The sequence below is a fragment of the Theobroma cacao genome, chromosome 4 (assembly GCF_000208745.1).
Source record: "Theobroma cacao cultivar B97-61/B2 chromosome 4, Criollo_cocoa_genome_V2, whole genome shotgun sequence".
Classification (NCBI taxonomy): Eukaryota; Viridiplantae; Streptophyta; class Magnoliopsida; order Malvales; family Malvaceae; genus Theobroma; species Theobroma cacao.
Window position 1 is genome coordinate 26184827 of NC_030853.1, and position 18179 is coordinate 26203005.

General features: G+C 35.2%; 1 protein-coding gene across 2 annotated transcripts; it reads right to left on the minus strand.

Moving 5' to 3' along the window:
• Nucleotides 1597-14779, minus strand: LOC18602706 (ENHANCER OF AG-4 protein 2). Of its 2 annotated transcripts, XM_018119785.1 has the most exons (13): nucleotides 14207-14779; nucleotides 13519-13595; nucleotides 8717-10633; nucleotides 8109-8622; nucleotides 7801-7909; nucleotides 7361-7473; nucleotides 7078-7265; nucleotides 5955-6621; nucleotides 5373-5871; nucleotides 4602-4697; nucleotides 4397-4490; nucleotides 3774-3955; nucleotides 1597-2049 (listed from the first exon to the last, which is right to left on the minus strand). In XM_018119785.1, the coding sequence occupies exons 1-11, from the start codon at nucleotides 14312-14314 to the stop codon at nucleotides 4420-4422; spliced, it is 4359 nt and encodes a 1452-aa protein (XP_017975274.1). In that variant the 5' UTR covers nucleotides 14315-14779; the 3' UTR covers nucleotides 1597-2049; nucleotides 3774-3955; nucleotides 4397-4419. The 2 variants fall into 2 exon arrangements, with proteins under 2 accessions (XP_017975274.1, XP_017975276.1); XM_018119787.1 differs by lacking the exon at nucleotides 13519-13595 and having other exon boundaries at nucleotides 14207-14294.

The following is an 18179-nucleotide window of genomic DNA, read 5'->3' on the forward strand; positions in this document are numbered from 1 at the left end:
TATATGGGACAGTGTTGCAACCATCTGCGGTGAAATAGTTTCGGATTGAACAAGACAAGCTCATAAATAATACTACTGCCATTTATTAGATTCTTTCTTGAGCTAAAGTTCCTCGAATCCAGACTAGCAAGCATCTTTTTTTTTTTTCTTTTCCATATATGTGACATAATGTGTTTATCTTTAATTTACTTGCTTATCATTAATCCAAAATGCAATTACGTTAAATTTTAAAGTTCATAACTTGTCTCCAAAACATCAATCAAGTTTCTGGGTGAAAAAAAAAAAATTCAAAACACTGAATTTATTGTATCTTGTATCTTTAATTTACTTGCTTATCATTAATCAAAATGCAATTACGTTAATTTATTGTATCTTGTATCGTTTCCCGTAATTCAGATGCTACACTGATTAAGAAAAAAAATAACAATTCTACAAAAATTAATTTGCAAATAAAATTCACAAAAATGTATCGAGATGTGACAATCAAGCAAAAAGAGTTTTTTTTTTTTTCCTAATTATTTGACATATATGACAGGTTCAAATTACAATCGCTTAAAAAATTCGAAGAAATTAATTGAGCAAATCAATAATGAAAAAATTACATAAAGAAACTATGATTTTATACATTATTTTCAAGAAATAACATGCAAGCACGGCATAATGTTTCCCACAATTCCCTATCAACACAACAATTTGAACATAAAACCTACAAATAATCACAGTAATATAAGAAATTAAAAACAAAGATTTTAGGGTAATTTTTTATTAGGAAATATTTGAATAAAAAAAAAGTAAAACTATTAAATCTATTTCCATGTTACCATCCAATGTAAATGACTTTCTAAATAGAAACGAGCTGACTAATTAAAAATTCATGATAAATCTAATGTTTTCCTTGAATACACGGTCTAATAATGTACATTATTTTTTCTGTGAAATAAAAGCATAACGTTCATCAAGCATCCATCTAAAAAAGAACATCAGCATAAAATATACTAATTTTATTCTTTTGTTTATCATCATGTTTTTATTCCCAAGTGTAGAGCTCCATTCATAAGGATAAATTATTGCTGTGGGATTGGTACAACTAATTCTTTTCTGCTTGTTGACCATTAATCACCTTAAAAAGTTTCCACATACACGCCCCACCCCTCTTTTTCCTTGCAATGTACTAAAAATGGAACATTATACACGAGGCATAAACCTTGATACCTTGGAAAAGAAGAATTTGTGCTGAGAGAATACACGCAAGTGGAAGTGCCCTTGACTTCAACAATTAGATATCTAAGAATTAGGAGTCCAGAACTGAAGAACGTGCACCAAGTCCAATGGGTATATTGAGAAGATAAGAAAACTGAGCAGTCTAGTAAACTTTCTCACTTCATAACAGCCCAGAAAACTTAAGGCAAAGGAGGCAAAAATGACAGCAGTATTGATCAAAGGGCATAATTTATTATGGTGCAACTTCAGGTTATGAATTTTTGTATCAAGGAGGGCCCATCAGAAACAACTTATCAAAAACCATTTCGCTAGATTATTAGGTAGAAAAGGCCGAGATACCAGAAACCAACAAAAGAGAAAGAAGAAGAGAAAGAATAGAAAAGAACAGAAGACACAATATAATAGCAGCGTATAACAAGCTACCTCAGAATGTGAATAGAATTACTGCCAGCATGACTACCGGAATTTAATCAGTTGACTAGAAAAAAAATGAATACAAGGAGAACAAAACTCACAGTAGTATGCAACATTTTATATGTTATATACAGAATAGTACATGATACCTTATAAACAGGGAATTTTTAACAAAATTTTTTTTGAAGTATTTCATAACTACCTACAATTTGACAGAGACACCCTTGTGAGAACTATTTCTATCTAACTAATTTAAAAAATTCCAAGCATTGTCTTGGCTCAAGAATCCATGTCAAATATTTACCTCAACACTTTGTAGTAGTTTGCTCTGTGCTTAGGACCTGTGAATATTGGTGGATATCCAAGTTGCAACACCATAAATAGAGACATTTCAGGTTAATGATTTGCCAAAACCTGTAACATACATGTAATGACCACATTATTCTCAACTTAATTCTCTTTTACCAACTGGCAAACATAAAATGAATATCAATCACATAGTTGCCTTTTCCTTTTTCCCTTTTCTTTAACTAGCAGAAAAAAGGAGCAGGTAAGACATGAGTTTAAGCTTCAAACCATGTTAAAGTTCATAAACTACTAGGATAGCGTAGACTTATATGTTGCTAAAGTTCATACTGCCTAATTTTCAACTACGGTCAATACTTAAAAAATAGTAAACATTACACAGTCCAATTATAGGAAATAATTATATAAAAGACTAGAATTCAGAATTAAAACTATCCCTAAGCCCTAAGGCAAGCTATATTGTTAAAAATTGGCTCATATAACAAGAAACAAATACTTTGCAAGAAGGGACTTGGTTGATGAGTCATAGAATAATCTCAAGTATTTCCAAAAGACACTGTAAAAAGACATGCCATTAGTATCTATATATCCGAACCATGCCCATCTGCACAAGTATTGCATATGAAGCAACCACCAACTTGGACAGTACCTAACTGTACAAGTTTGCGTGTCATATGGCAATGCAGGTGCAGATAGCATAAGGTCTACTGTTCCTTTTCAAGCAAAAAATCCAAATAGGCACTCCTGCTAAATACAGCTCTCACAGTCTCTTCACTTTAGAAGGCATAGATACCAAGTCCCTAAATACAGCTATCAAGGTCTCTAGACTTAAAAGGCATAAATCCAAGTTCCACAAAATAAGAAATGACTCATCTGATCTCTATCTCCAAATGTATGCACCTCAGCAAGAACTAGGAATGTCTTACTCCCTCCATCCCATTGTACTTGTGCATTCTATTTCTCTTTTCATTCTTGAACACCTAATACAATTTACTTTTTCTACATTTTATATTAACTTTAGTGGCATTAAATAGCATTGAACATGAAAAGTAAGGTTTTATATAAAATACACTAAAGGTCAAGTCTTTTTTAATTTTCATGCCAAGTGAAAAATGGACAAAGAATATGGAGTAGATGGAGTAGAATTATTCCCAAAACTTATCAATTCAAGAGCCCCAAAATAAGATTTGATGACTAAGGAACCTGAAAGAGATAAGAAACAAAAAAAAAAGAACAAAGTTATGCTACCACCACTAACAACATAAGTAGATGGTTCAGGAGCTGATGCCCAATTTATCCACAACTAAAGTCACCACAACCACAAGGAGAATGACTAAACCATCTCAGCAAATGGTCTTTCACATATCTCCTAATATGCATAGTCACTTAAGTATCTCTGCTTCTATTAAGTAAATAAAGGTGGAAGGGGGAAATCCAAATATGGATTCAGCAACTAAACAAGTTCATCCTTCTTCTTAAAGGTGATAAGCTTCAAGGATTGATGTGTACAGAGATGAACCGCAGTTCCCACAGCTAAATTTAGATACAGCTGGAATTCCTATAGAACACCAGAGGATAACCACTAAACATGCAGCTCAATTGAGTGTAGAAATGCGTTGATGTGAATGTGGTTCCAACATAAAGAGAAAAACCAGCATCACATGGAATTAACCTCAACAATGAAGGGACTGAACAATTGTTGAATAAAAAAATCAATAAAAATGCCTTAAAAAATGCTAAATTGACCAGAGTTCAGATTTTTAACCAGAAATAAATTTCTTTTAACTTTATACTCAATATAATTACAGAAGCTAAGAAACAGATGTACTAACCAAGTCAGAAATACGGGCCTACACTCAGAAGCAAATGTTCCCGGGATACATTTGTCAGGAAAAATTACAATATACACAATCCTGCCAAGAGTCTCCACAAGTTATCAACACTGCCCTCGTGTGGTAGTTGTATCTTGTCCAGAAATTGAATCACCCTTCAATGCACCTTGTCTCACAGCCAACTACAAAGAAAAACATCAATCAATAAAACAATCAAAGTAAGAATTGTCAATAAGTGGAAATGAGGGGAGGAGAGCATTTTCAGTTTAGCATCTTTCTTCTATTCTGGAAGAATAACTTCCCCTATTTCTTTAGCAGAAAATGGAAATGAAACCAAAAACTGTAAATTTAAGCACAAAGATTTACACGAGAGCAGATAAATACAATAGCAAATACTCTCTATTCTTGCAACAAACGGGGCATAAATTTTCAACTTCAGGTTATATTAAAATGTAGCTTACGAGCAAAATAAAAAAAAAATATCAAATCTCATAACACAAACTTTAAACTTCACTTCAATATTAAAACTGAAATGTTCTATTTATAATGATAAAGGAAACAAAAAAGATGAAATCTTCACACTGAGATTCATTAACCGATGAGTAAAAAAATGTATGAACTACCTAATGAGACTGATTCCTCATTCTCAAGCTGGCCTCCAACAATTAATGGCAGATGAGTCTGGTCGACATGGCATCATTTGCGAAACACCATGACCTGAAGGAACAAACATGAAGTTATTCTATGGTTTAATTGGTGCATGATTTTTTAACTGGCAAAAGAAGGAAACTACAAGCAAAGCAAGGCAGCAATTAGAAAATTGCATACCTGAATTTGGAGCTCCAGCTGGTAAATTATTGGTGGAAGTAATCGGAAAACCCATATTATTCGAGGGTGGTCTTTCAACAGGTGGTCTAAAGTAACCTGCCAAAGAATTTAACATAAGTGTCATCAAAAGGTAGAGATTATGCCTCAATTTTTCAATAACAAAGGGGATAAACAAGAGTATAAAGGGACCATACATATATTAACACTTTAAGGCCTGTACACAAGAAAAAGAAAGCTGAGGACATGAAATATGCATGAAGAAGTACAACTCAATAGAACATCTTGTTCGTGGGCTTAAAGCCAGCTCTTAACAGTGTTGCCATACTGGCAAAGCCTCATTATATGCAACAACTACATCAAAAGTAAGAATTTAGCCATGACAACAATTCAAAGCAGTATAAAGTGGATATTACCAGAGCGTCTGAACATCTCAATGCAAAACTTAATACACTTCAAAAGGCATGCTTTTCATATTCATATGGTCGACATGTTCTATATTTTTTTGGATTTTTCTCATTGGTTCAATGGAGCATCCATAACACACAACATGCAACACTTGAAATCGATGAGTTTCATCACACCACCATAGAAGTGCATACGTTTAGTTTGCAGGGAACAACAATGTGATCAAATAAAAAACAGAACAAATCAATGCCCCTAAACATTCATCTTTTAACCATGCAAGCTACGTCAAAATTAGAAATACAAATTCACTGAGGTTGATTTACAAGTCAAGCCAAAACTTTGAATGAAGGACAGGATAATGCATACCTTCCTGGACAAACAATGGACCAGCAGGTGAAGGATTTCTTCCCGCTATCCACCCACCACGCTGATTATCAGTGTTATATTCTCCTGCAGGCGGCATTCTCCACTGTTCATCAGCAAGGAATGGCCTCCGGCCATCATGTTGTGACGGCAGTGGGTATTGCGGAGGATATGAATGCTGAGGATGTGGTGGCATGGCAGGCTTTGTAAATGAGAAATGGCTAGATGAGGTTTGTGGCAGACTAGGGTGTAACGGTCTTTGCACAAAGCCTGTATTACCAGGCTGAAACTGCTGGCTTGGTTGAGAAGATTGGGCATTTAAGTACATTTCATTATGTCCATATTCCAATGGCCTTGATGAATTATACCCAGAAGGCTCTCTAGAATTGCAGACTCCTGTTGGAAAGCAAGGTGATTGCTGCGGAAACAATTCGCTTTTCATAGCAGCATCAATATGGCCCCCATGAGAAGTATTTCCAGCCATTTGAACTATCTGATTACCCTGCATGCAAAGCATAGGTTCAATAAAAAACCAAAAAAAAAAAAAACTCAATAAGAAGCAAAGAAAACATGCAGGAGTCTTACATTTGGTGTGCCTCGGAATTCATGAGGTACAGGTGGTTGATATGCCAGCTGTGGTGAAGACTGTATTGAAGACTGGGGTGGTAGCATGGGTTGAGATAGCAGTGAAGGTTGAGTTGGCACTGGTGGTGGTGGTTGAGGGACAAAGGGTGGCGGAGGGCATGAAGGCGGCACAGGGGGAGGAGGTGGTTGTGTTGGTAGAGGTGGAGGAGGTGGGGGTGGTGATGGAGATGATGGAGGTGGTGGTGGGGGTGGTGGGGGTGGTGAAGGTGGCAAAGGTGGTGGTGGTGGAGGAGAATCTGGAGGCAATGGTGGGGAACCCTCTGGTAGAGGAGGGAATTCATTGGAGCTATTTGTAGCTGGTTCCATAATCCTATCAGTGCTGTGCTGCAAGTCTGTTTCAAGACTATCATTTATAAATGATGGTCTGTCATCCTTTGGGTGTCCAGAAACATCTTCCATTTCGAGCTCACCATCCACATCTTCTAAGATGCAATGACGCCTGTCACTTGGAGTAACTGTACATGTTTCTGACTCTCCTAAAGCATGAGCTTGTTCTAATGGTGATGCATCAGCAGCTTCTCTGCAAGGACTACTTGAAAGATCTTCTTCCTCTTCATCTTCAAATGCATTAGAAGTCAAAAAGCCAGGCAACTGAAACGTAGCATTACTGGTTACAAGAACCAACAAAATTGATGTCAGAAAGTTTATGTCCCTCTCAAACGACAAATACTAGAAACTAGAGAATGGGATACAAATGCTACAACAAACACTGGAAATAACTTCAAATATAGTAACTTATGAAAACTATAATGTAAGATAACTCAACAAATAGTAGCTCTACATTCTAATCATATCACACAACAGTCGTAGTTGGTGAAATGGTGTATCCATAAATTGGTCTAAGCTAAGAATCAGATTAAATTGACCAATTTGGTTTGGATTGAAAAGCAAAAAGTTTTAGTTTGGTCTGAAAACCAAACTGATTAGTCATTTGGTCTTAGTTTGGTCTCAAACATTTCTGATACCAAACCAAACAAAAAAAGAATTCAATAATACCTGGTAGATATTATATTTATTTATCTTTATAGTAATGTGGTTTGGATGGTTGAAACAGTTTTCAGACCTGCCATACTCATCAACAAGCATGCCTTCCATTTCTCTTATAGGATCATCTATAGCACGCTCAGCTCGCGATGGACGCCTTAGGGAAAATCCTGAAATTGTATCATCATTTGAAACTCCAATGTCGTCCATATAACGCCGTAGAATAGATTCAGGAAAAATTTTCCTCTCAAGCCACAACCGTAAAACCTGGTAAAGACAATAGATCTCTTTCTCCTTCAGAGAAAGGGGAAAAAAAGGAAGAAACAGAAGAATAATTTCTTACAATTAAAACAGTAGGACACCTTGAGACACTGACGACGATTTTCACGGGCACTTGCTCCAGGTGGTGCAGCTGCACCAAGGAGACGGGGCAACGCTGTTTGAACCGTAGGGATATATGACGCACCAGCAATGCCTAAAAATAAACATTACCAACCACCATTTACATGAATTGCTGCATTAATAGATCACATTTGAGTATTTCCGTGTGTGTGTACACGTGTTGAAGAATAATTAAAAGAGAGCATTCTTGTTAAAATGAACATGCACTTGTTCAAAAGTCTAAAGGAGATGATGTAACCCAGCACAAATACTCTTTGTCATAACAATTAAGTAAGGAGATTAATGTTAAACCATACACAAAAAAGATAAAGTAAACAGCTTTTTCTTAATTGCCTGCACCAAAGAAATTAAGTATTATAGAGTAATTGAACACATTGATAATCAAGATAGTGGAATGAACCTTTCTGATTATGCGAACATTGGGTGATTGAATCAACAAGAAAGAACAGGTCAACTTTACGATGAAAACTGGGCTCACTTTCCAACTTCCGGATGAGAAGTTCAACAACCTGCACACAAATTATGTATTCTAAAATTCTCTCCAAAAAGTAGTCTCCAATAGAATTTTGACATTATGAACATCATATGCAATAATTACCATTTTGTTTTATTACAGTTGCAAATAATATATAACTTTGGGGTTGAACAAGCTCATCTTGACATTGTTGAACCAGCACCAAAGATAAATAAGCATATTATTTAACTTACTTCATTTGCAATGCCATACTTGGCACAATCAATAGCAAGGCGAGTTGCACGTCCAATACTTTCTTTGGTCCTTGATAAAGTCTCTATCATTCCTTCAAAAGCATCTCGTGCAACAGCTGCCTCAGTACCACCACTGAGAGACCCTCCAGCTGCCATGTGTCCTGAACTGGCTCTTCTCTCTTCAATATCTTCAGCATCCTGTTGATTTTGAGCTGACTGGCGACCAAGAGTTGGAGAAACAACATTTGTGCGATGAGCAAATCCCTGCACGTCAGCCTGCATTACATTGTTGATTGCAGATGGAAAAGGCTGAACCGCAGGACTGGGGCTTGCCCCCTGAACATCAGAAATCGACACAGAAACAGAACTGGGATTTCCAAGAGAATATTGCTGAGAGTGGGCTTGTCTCCTTTTCGCCTGAGCTGCTGCTATAAGATGTTTCATAGACATAGCAGAATCCGGAGTCTTGGAATCAATCAATGAACTGCTTCTATCTTCTCTAATGACATCCAATCTGCATACAATGAAGATTAATATAATACCTCGAAGAAAAAGGATTAATTCAATATAATAAAAATAACAACAACAAATATTTTGCAGAGCCATACTCCATTGAACTTTCAGTAACAAAAGTGGTGTCATTTGCACGTGAAATTGCTTTTGGCGTAGATTTCAGCCTTTCTACAGAAGAAGCTTGCCTATTTCTTTGACTCAAAGCCTGATTTTGAGAAGACTTTGAACCATCAGTAATAACACCCAATCCCTTAACAGAGCCAGACAGAGCCTTTTTCTGGGTTTCATTGGTGGAAACCTTAACAGTAGATTTAATAGTTCTCTGCTGTTCAACAACCGATTTGGTGGCAGAAACCAGATGAGGAGACTTCCTTGGGGAAATCAAAACTGGTTTAGCCTCCTTGGAAGACAGCTGCTCTGGTTCTGATCTTTCAACAGTTTGTGGTCGAACAGGTGACACAAAATCATTTGCCAATTGTGGAGAAGCCTCCTTGGGACCGCTATTCTCAAATCGGGTGGAATCTCCAACACTACGTTGAGCAGTGAGAGCACTCACATGATTTTCATCAATGCTCTTTGAAGCATCAGAAACAACAGAAGTTACCTTAACATTCCTGGCAGATCCTCCATGAACTGGAGTTTTGGGATCTTCTTCTTCATCATCATCAAAAAGGCAAACAGCTCTCCGCCTTTTGGACAATTGGGTAGCTGGAACTCTCATATTATTAGAACTTGAAGTATCATTCTTCAATTCAACAGGATTTTTCCCAATTTTACCATTAGAATTAATAGAGGCAGAATCAGACATAGCCTCCAGAGCCCGCCGACGGCGCTTTGATAAAGGCAGCACCGCTTCATCACCAGAAACATCAGAACTAATGGCTGTTGGGGCTCTCAATGCTAAAACATGAGATGTGGATTTTTTTAACTCTGCTTGTTTAGCAGCTTTGTCGTTGACATTGTTAGAACTTGGAGAATTACTTTTCACGTTTTTGGCAAGTGATCCCTTGGAAGCATCATTTTTCATATCTACAAACTTTGACTTTTTGGCAGGATGTAAAATTTCATCTGTTCCCAGTTTAGACTTTCCAATTCCAGGTTCACCCCTTTTCTTTTTTCCAGTAGTCTCACCTTTGGAATTGGTGACAGCATCCTGTACATCATCAGTGGCCTTGAAGTTGCTTTTCGTTTTCAGCAATTGCTTTGCTTTTTTACCACCAGTATAATTAGAATCTAATTTGGGAGCATCTGGTGAGAATTTTCTTATACTGCTGCCAGAGACTTTGCCTTTTACTCTATCTTTCGGTTGCTCCTCAGAATCATGCCGATCAAGAGAACCACCAGATTTATCATCCTTCAAAAATGTTGCAGCTGAGCTGCTGCTTTTGTGTCCTTCGACAAAAACCTCAGTTCCTTTCTTAAACCCAGAAGCCATCTTCTTTGACTTCTGATCGTCCCTCAATGTTTTCTTAGTACAATTGACAGTTGCAATTTTATCACCAGAAAATTCCTCCTTTATATGAGAAGGCTCATCTAAAGATGATGGAAATAACACCTCCGTTTTAGGTTGTTCACCATTTGATATTTTATGTTTCACCTCAGAAGACATGATCAGAAAAGAGCAATCATCCGCATGACCTGAAATTGAGGGCTTTATATCTTCACTATTAATTTCACCTCTGCATGAACAGCGCTCCAAATTAGAAGCAAGATCACCTTTTCCCTCGCTAGTGGTTTCTCTGCCAGGTGCAACTGCACCTGTTCCATTCTTTAAGTCAACCTCTGCCCCATCATCCTCAGTCCCATCAACAGATGAAGCCTCACAGCCCGGTGTTGATCTATCAGTTTCATCTCTCAAACCACTCCACTTCTCTTCATGTAATTCATCAAATGCCACACAAATTTCCTTCACAGCTTGGACAAAGTGCTTAGTTCTAACCTGACACTTAGCAGACAGTTTACTCTTTGTCTCACTAGTAAATGCCTGAATATCACCAGGAGCAACAAAAGCTCTGTAAAAGAAGAAAAACATATAGGGAAAGTAAGAAACTAGAACACAAGTGAACTAGAGTTCAAAGAGTAGTGTAAGAGAAAATAATGGCACATGCACGCATCTCTTGGCTAGGAATGAACAACAATGCTCCTTTTTACACTCAAAATGCAGTCAAAAACTTCAATAATGTAATATGAAAATCCCAAATATATAAACTAGTGATGCATGCTTTAAGGAGAAACTAATATGAAAATTTCAAATTTATCAACTTTCTCACATGTGAAATGAACATGATGCTGAAGGAATATGAGAAAAGACACCTGAAACTATTAAAAAGAAACAGAAAGAACAAATTCTGATCTTCAACAGATTTAAAGATATCTTCTAAATAGTTAAGGAGAAGAACATCATCATCCCAACATTATGATTCGATAAAAGAATAAAGTTTTCCATTCGAGGTTTAAAATTTAAGCCTTACAGCTTAAGGATGACTATAAATATGCAAATATGGATGCACCGAACATTCAAGGATTTAGAAGAAAAAAACCAATAGAAGTCCTGAACAGACGATCATGTCCACAATACCCATATTCCCAGAACCACTTCCAGGTTTCCCCATAAATAAACCACCTCTGCAAATGTTTCTAATGACAACTCCAACTGTACTTGTTTTTAGGGCATTTAAAATACCATTACTCAAAGGCTTCCGAGCATATCATGTGTAAACCACCCCACAATGACAATTAACAAACTTCAGCTAAACTCTCAAACTGCTAAACTATAACATATAGACTATGACCAGAATGAAAAACGCACCCCTAATTCATTGCTGGAATTAGAGAAGCATACTCTCCAAAAGGAATTAGGGAAGCTATACCAGACAAAACTTAAGTAATATATTCAACACAGACCTTAACATGATAGAAAAACTGAAAACCTTATGTCCAAACAGTTTCAGAATATATACAAGATTGGTTTGAATTATTTCTTTTCAAGAAACTTGCAGCTGCAAAAACTGTCCACTCAACATTCAAGAAGAAAAGCAGACAAAGAATGCTATAAGCCAAACATAAAACTCCAACATATATAAAATCAAGATCCTTTATTGCACCCAAATTGTGTTAAAGCCATATTATGAATAAATCCTCCATCAAGGTTGGTCATTATCAACAATAAATTAAAACAATAATTCTATAATTCTAAGTTAATGTAATGTGAGAATAAAATCTAAATTAGTATACAAAAATATCTAAATCACAAATCCATTTAACACCAACAATAAAAAACAATTGGATAAATTGCAGTGCCATTCATTCAAAAAAAGCAACACCAACATTCAACTACCAAACAGTAAAAATTTATTGCTAAAGAAATGATCATGACTACTGATTAAGCTAAACATCATTGCTTTCTTGAAAAATTTGACTTCAACATTCACTATATCCCACAGATACATCTACATTAAAAGCCTAAGAATTGTTGAAATAGACTTTTTAAAAAATAATAATAACAAATGAAATTATTGGAAACTAGATGTTTTGTTCTATTAAATAATTTTAGTTATAAGACCTATCACCTTCTGCAAGCAGAAATTTCAATTTGAAGCTTAGCTGTCACAAGTTCAGTAAGCTAAAATCTAATTTTGAAATCCATGCTTTCCCTACTTCAGCTTTCTAAAATAGAGAAGATATTTCAAAAGTTAACCCAAACAGGAGTAAAGCATCATACTTTCCCATATAAGTTGACATCAACAAGAAGAAAAACGCTTAAATTATCAATGGTTATTGGTTACAAAATGGTCAGAGGACGAAGCCATTAAACAGACTTTAAAACTTTTAATTGCCATTAACAACTATCAAATTCAACAACTACATAGTATCTTAACTCCTTTGTAACAGAGAGATTAGGAAACAACTTGAAACACCAATCCTACTTAACCCACATATGCTATACCAAAATTCCTAAGCACAACACAAGTCCAAGAAAGCCTCATCAACTACCATCAGCTGCTTAGATTAAAACCCAACATAAAAATGGAGGTAAGATATCTTCCAATGCCCCCAAAGAACTTATTAAGTTAAGAGATTCCGTTAAAAAAGATTGATTAAGACAAAATGAGATGCACGTGCAATATCATGAACCTGTACAAGTAGAAAAATATTGCACCGTTTATCATTGTATCAATGTTTGATTTTCTGATTCCTAGGATGAAAGGCTTGCTTACCTGAAGGACATCTCACCATTTCTCAGATTATCATATGAAGAAACTATAAGACATAAAATTCCCAGATAATTTGCATGACTTATCACATCTGCCAAATCTTATTCCCTGAACATTAGACTGGTGAACTCAATGAGTTTAACTTAAGCAATCTAACACTATATGACTGAGCTGCCTACAGTTCAGTACTGCAACACATAGAGGACTCAGCATAGAGCCCTCCATATTACATTGTTTGCCCTGTAGTTATTACAATGTGCATCCCACAACCTCTTGACCACAGGAGCTGGATGAAAAGAAAACAACAATGCATAAAGACAGCACAGAAGGTAGAATAAATAATGTTAGTTTCAATGTATCCACTAGTCAGCAAGCACCTCAACACTGACGGGAAATAGAAGACTTGAATTAGCAATGTAAAGACTACATCAAGGTTTATTTGCTAGGACCGGCATATGTGACACATTATTTGGAATGCAACAAAATTAATCTTGCTGTCAAGGAAATTACACAGTGACACCTTTCATATATTTTTTCAAGTTCCATCTTATGGAAAAATGTGTTTCCCCTCTTACTACAAAACACATGTGAAACCTAAAACAGACACATCACCTATTTTTGTTCATCATATTGTCATCTCCCATATTCACCAAACATGAACAAATTGAATGTGAAATACTTACATTTCTTGTGTTCCAAAGAATTGGACAAAATATTTCTTAGGGTCAGGTTCTCGCTCCCAATCTTCAGGCCGGCTAATCTGAAATTCATAACCCACAGAATCTACCTCAAAAACAACGTAAACCAAAATCACAAAAAATCAACTGGTTCCGAGTAACAAAAAACTAAAAACAACAATAAACCGAAATCCCTCACTAAAACTCCCAAACACTTGCTAGGATCAAATCAATCTAGAATTCAACAAAAAACCACATATTTCTCCTATTTATTCAGTCCCAAAGTAAAGAACTTGCATAGTTGCAGTAACTCAATTCAGAAGTCAAAGCAAATTACCAAACTGAAAACACTAAAACACAACCAGCGAACATAAGCATGCGAGAACCTCGAATTCCAACATTGAGATTTCACAACTTCAAACAAAAATTACTAAAAGAAATAAATTAAGTATAAAACCAACAAATATACTACAAAATACGACAATGTAAGCATAAAATAAACTTAACAACATCATGCAAAACTTTAAGAAAAAAATCCCAATCTCATCATGGATTTGCTCAAATTTCATAAGTTCAGAAATAAGACATTAAAAATATAATAATCAGAGTACAAAAAAAGTCCCAGAATTGAGGATAAAAAAAAGTAATAATAACAATAATAATAAAATAGAAGGTTGAAGAAAAAGGAAGAGACCTTGGCCGGCCAAGGAGGGAATCCCTTGACTTTGGCAAGAACAAGATCGCCCAGACTTAAATTCTTAACTTTTGCTTTATTCCCTCCCTTTCTACGACTCCCGGCCATCAAGACTAAAACCCTAACAGATCCTTCGACGCCGTCGTTTTCGTCGTCGTTGTTATTCCTTTTTATAGCGTAATCAAATGCAAATTCAAAGATAATTCCAGAATCCCATCCAAAGAAAAGCAAACCCTAAAGAGAGATTTGGAAGTTTCGTGCCAGAGATATCGCCGGCGGCGGCGACCCGCCTTGGGGAGTTCCGGCGACGGAAGGTAGCTAGGGCATCGAGAGAGACGGAGCAAATAAGAGAGTGAAGAAGATCCTTTGTTATTTTGTTGGAAGTGGAGAAAATCGAGACGGTGGTAGAGAGAAGAGGCGCAAGGGAGAGAGAGAGCAGAGATGGCTTTTGGCGTAAAAAATTTTGCTGGGGGTGGGGATTTGCCTATTTGGTGCGTGTGACTGAGCCGTGGGAAAGGGTGGGGGAAGTTTTGCGTTTTGGTGTTGTCGGCGTTTTCTTGATGAATCTTTTCCTTTTTCTGATTTTCTTGCAATTCTCTCCTACTTAGTTTTTTATTGCTCTCCATTAAAATTAAAAATAAATATAAAATTTAATAAAATAAGCTTAAATTATGTTCCTTCTCAGAAAACAAAAATTAATAAATTTGTGTATTTTGAACATTTTTAATGGATCCATTAACTTTATTTTTTTAACTTATAAAAGAAGTAATCCTCTATGATTAGATGAATTACGTGATGTAGATAAATTGCCAAATAAAATATATCTCTCTTATTAATTTTGTCAATTATTAATTCATAATCATTAATCATAATCTTAACTTCTTAGCCATTTTTGTGTTTACCCAAAATTATATCCTTGAGCACAGGTTTAAATGCTTAGAGCTTAGAGGCAGTTGTAAATATTGAAAGATGAAACTATTGATGGACTAGTTTGAATTTTTTTTTTATTGATATAATTTTAAAAGTTAATCAAATATTTATAAATTTTAATATTTTATAAAATAATGCAATAAATTAAGATACTTAAAAATAACGAGTTATTTATATAAATTTATTCTTCAATCGTATCATATTTTGTAAATCATAACTAGAAAACTAATATTTATTTAAGAAAAATTAAAGGTATTTTTTAAACAAAAAAAAGGTATTATTTCTTTTTGACAAATGTAAGTTTATTTTTAACGAAAAATACAAACGATTTAAAAAATACAAAAATAAACAGATAAAATTTTATTTCAAAGAAATAAAAAGAAAATAGTACAATCTTAAAAACAAAAGGGACAGGAAGCCCAAAACTGTTTTGGGCTTTCTAATCCCAAGTTAGTGCAAAGACAATAATACAAAATTCGTGGAAAAAAAGAAAGCATATGGGTCGTTTCCTTACTCGTCATGGGAGACGCAAAGGCTGCATCCTCAATTCCTTGCGTCATGCTTGAAAACCAAAGACATGCTAGTGGCCACGGTGTCCATACGTACAACATAACTTAATTAATTGATATGTATTTATTTAAACAATTATATCAATTTTATGGTTTCTTCATTTATAGTTTAATGAATATTTGTAAATTACCTGAACATATTTGTGGAGTTAAAGAACTTTTTTATGGAAAACTTTTCACATAGTAATATCATGTCAACTATTTATAAAAGGTGGTTTACGTAAGAATTTCATCCATTTTACATGTTTCTCACATAATTCATTACTTAAATAAAATTATAATAATACAAATAAAATAAATACTCAAAAGTCTAAGAAAATATTGGTTCGAATAATTTGAAAATAAAATATGAAATTTTTACTTTTAAAATTTATTTTTATATTATTTATACCCCATATTATTATTTTTTCTTTTTTTTTTTANAGGAAAATATGCATATATATATATATATATATATATATATATATATAAAACTTAATAAAAGAATAAATATTGCTAAGATTAAAGATACTTTATCTCTAAGCGGGTAGCTAATGAGCTTTGCCTTTTTAAAGTGATAAGGTTGGAATCTTTTCTTGTAATAGTTCCTAGCAATTCAAATTAGAAATCTATTTTTTAAAGGAAAAAGTACTCCAAAATTAATAATTAAAAAAAAACTTAAGTGTCACGTAAAAATGGTGATTGAGGACTTTTTACAAAAAAACCTTAACCCATCATTCCTAAATGATAGATTTAAGAAGAAGGTTAGGTTAAGATAAGAGATTAATGATTCACGGCCTGCTAATGAGTCAATGGTCGTGTATGATAACCCCTCATTCAAAGAAATACTAATACAGTTGGGAAACGATGGTTTGCTAGTGGATGGAGATCTGATTTCAGATGATGAGATGAAATATGATAATGAGTCAAAAGAAAGTAGCGAAACAGAGAACATTGAGCATATAGAGGAGTAGATTGATGATTTCAAGATTGAAATGGAAAACGAGGTCCTTTTTATCAAAATATTAGATATGAAGCAAGAGGAACTGGTCAAACGATGGCAGAGATTAGTTGTAGTTAAGATGTTGGGTCGTTTAATCTCATATCAATTATTATACCAAAAAATTGTGGCTCTATGGGCACCTTAGGATAGGTACTCAGTTGTGGATCTTGATGATGAATCCTCTTTAGTGAAATTTGCATATGAAGGGGATTACTTACAAGCCCTCCTAGATGGACTTTGGATGGTTGAGGGGCACTACTCGATAGTTAGACAATGGACACCAAACTATACCTGTTATCTTACTAATCTTTCTGTTGTTGCAGCATGGGTGAGGTTTCCCGAGATGCTACTTCATCTATACCATAAGTCAGTGTTAAGGCAGATTGGCTCGGTGCTAGGTCATTTATTGAAAATAAATTATAACACGGGATAAGAAAAACGAGGCAAATTCACTAGGATTGTTATGGAGATTGATCTGACAAAACCTTTGATACCACAATTTTATGTCAATGGTAGAATACAAACGCTGGAATACGAAGGACGTCTTAGGGTTTATTTTTCTTGTGGAGTTTATGGGCATATACAAGAAGAATGTCAGAAGCATGATGAAAACCAAAAGGTAAACACTCAAGAAACGTAACGATGCAATGTTCTATATTAGGAAAACGCCTTATTTGGTCCCTAGATGCTCGTCAATTGCAGGAAAACTAGAAGGGTAAAGGGTCGAGAACCTACTGCCATGATGAACAAGGCTAATAATAAAACTATATATGGCTCACGTTCTTCAGTTTGGAAAAAGATCTTGGTACAAACAATGGTATGAAAAATGATAAGAACAACAGGGAGGCAGAGTCTTCTATGTAGGTGGTTGCTAAGAAGAGGAAAGCAAATCTTAATCCCATGCTCTAGGGAGTCGTTGGTATGGCAGGTAACCACACAAGCAGCAAAGCAGTGCGCAAAGTCTACAATAGTTAGGAAATGGAAACTGAGAAAAAAAATACCATGGCCAAGATGGACTTGGAAAATAACGGTGTTGAAATGTCGAGGGAAGTGGAATTGGGTGTGAATTTAGAAGATATTTCTTTATTAAGAAAAAAAGAGGCGGGAGCCATGAAAGAGGAAGGGCTGAACATAGTCCTAATGAGAGAATCGCAATATGAGGAGATAGTGGTTCAAGATAGAACACTAGATCCAACCAAACATTCAACTGTTCTTGTAGCTAATAAGTCAGTATCCATAAGAACGTCTTCCATGCAGAGAGGTGGCAATATTGCAACAGTTGAGAAATTAGGTTGGATCATCATTAACGAGCTGGACAATAAAACTCAGGATAGAAGAGATATTGTTCGTCTATAAAAAGCTTCCCTTAAAAAGATAGTAAGAGCAAAGAATGCGACTCCGTCCTCGCACTCAAACGTGTTATCACAGATGGCAGGAAAGATGGATCCAATGAAACTAGATCAGTTAGATGGAGACAACATTACTATAACGA

Coding starts and splice junctions, on each gene's coding strand:
- LOC18602706 (XM_018119785.1), bottom strand. CDS start 14,314: ATGGCCGGGAGTCGTAGAAAGGGAGGGAATAAAGCAAAAGTTAAGAAT. Junction 7,266..7,360: donor ATCGTCGTCAGTGTCTCAAG/GTGTCCTACTGT, acceptor TGTCTTTACCAG/GTTTTACGGTTGTGGCTTGA. Junction 4,698..5,372: donor TCCATTGTTTGTCCAGGAAG/GTATGCATTATC, acceptor ATTCTTTGGCAG/GTTACTTTAGACCACCTGTT.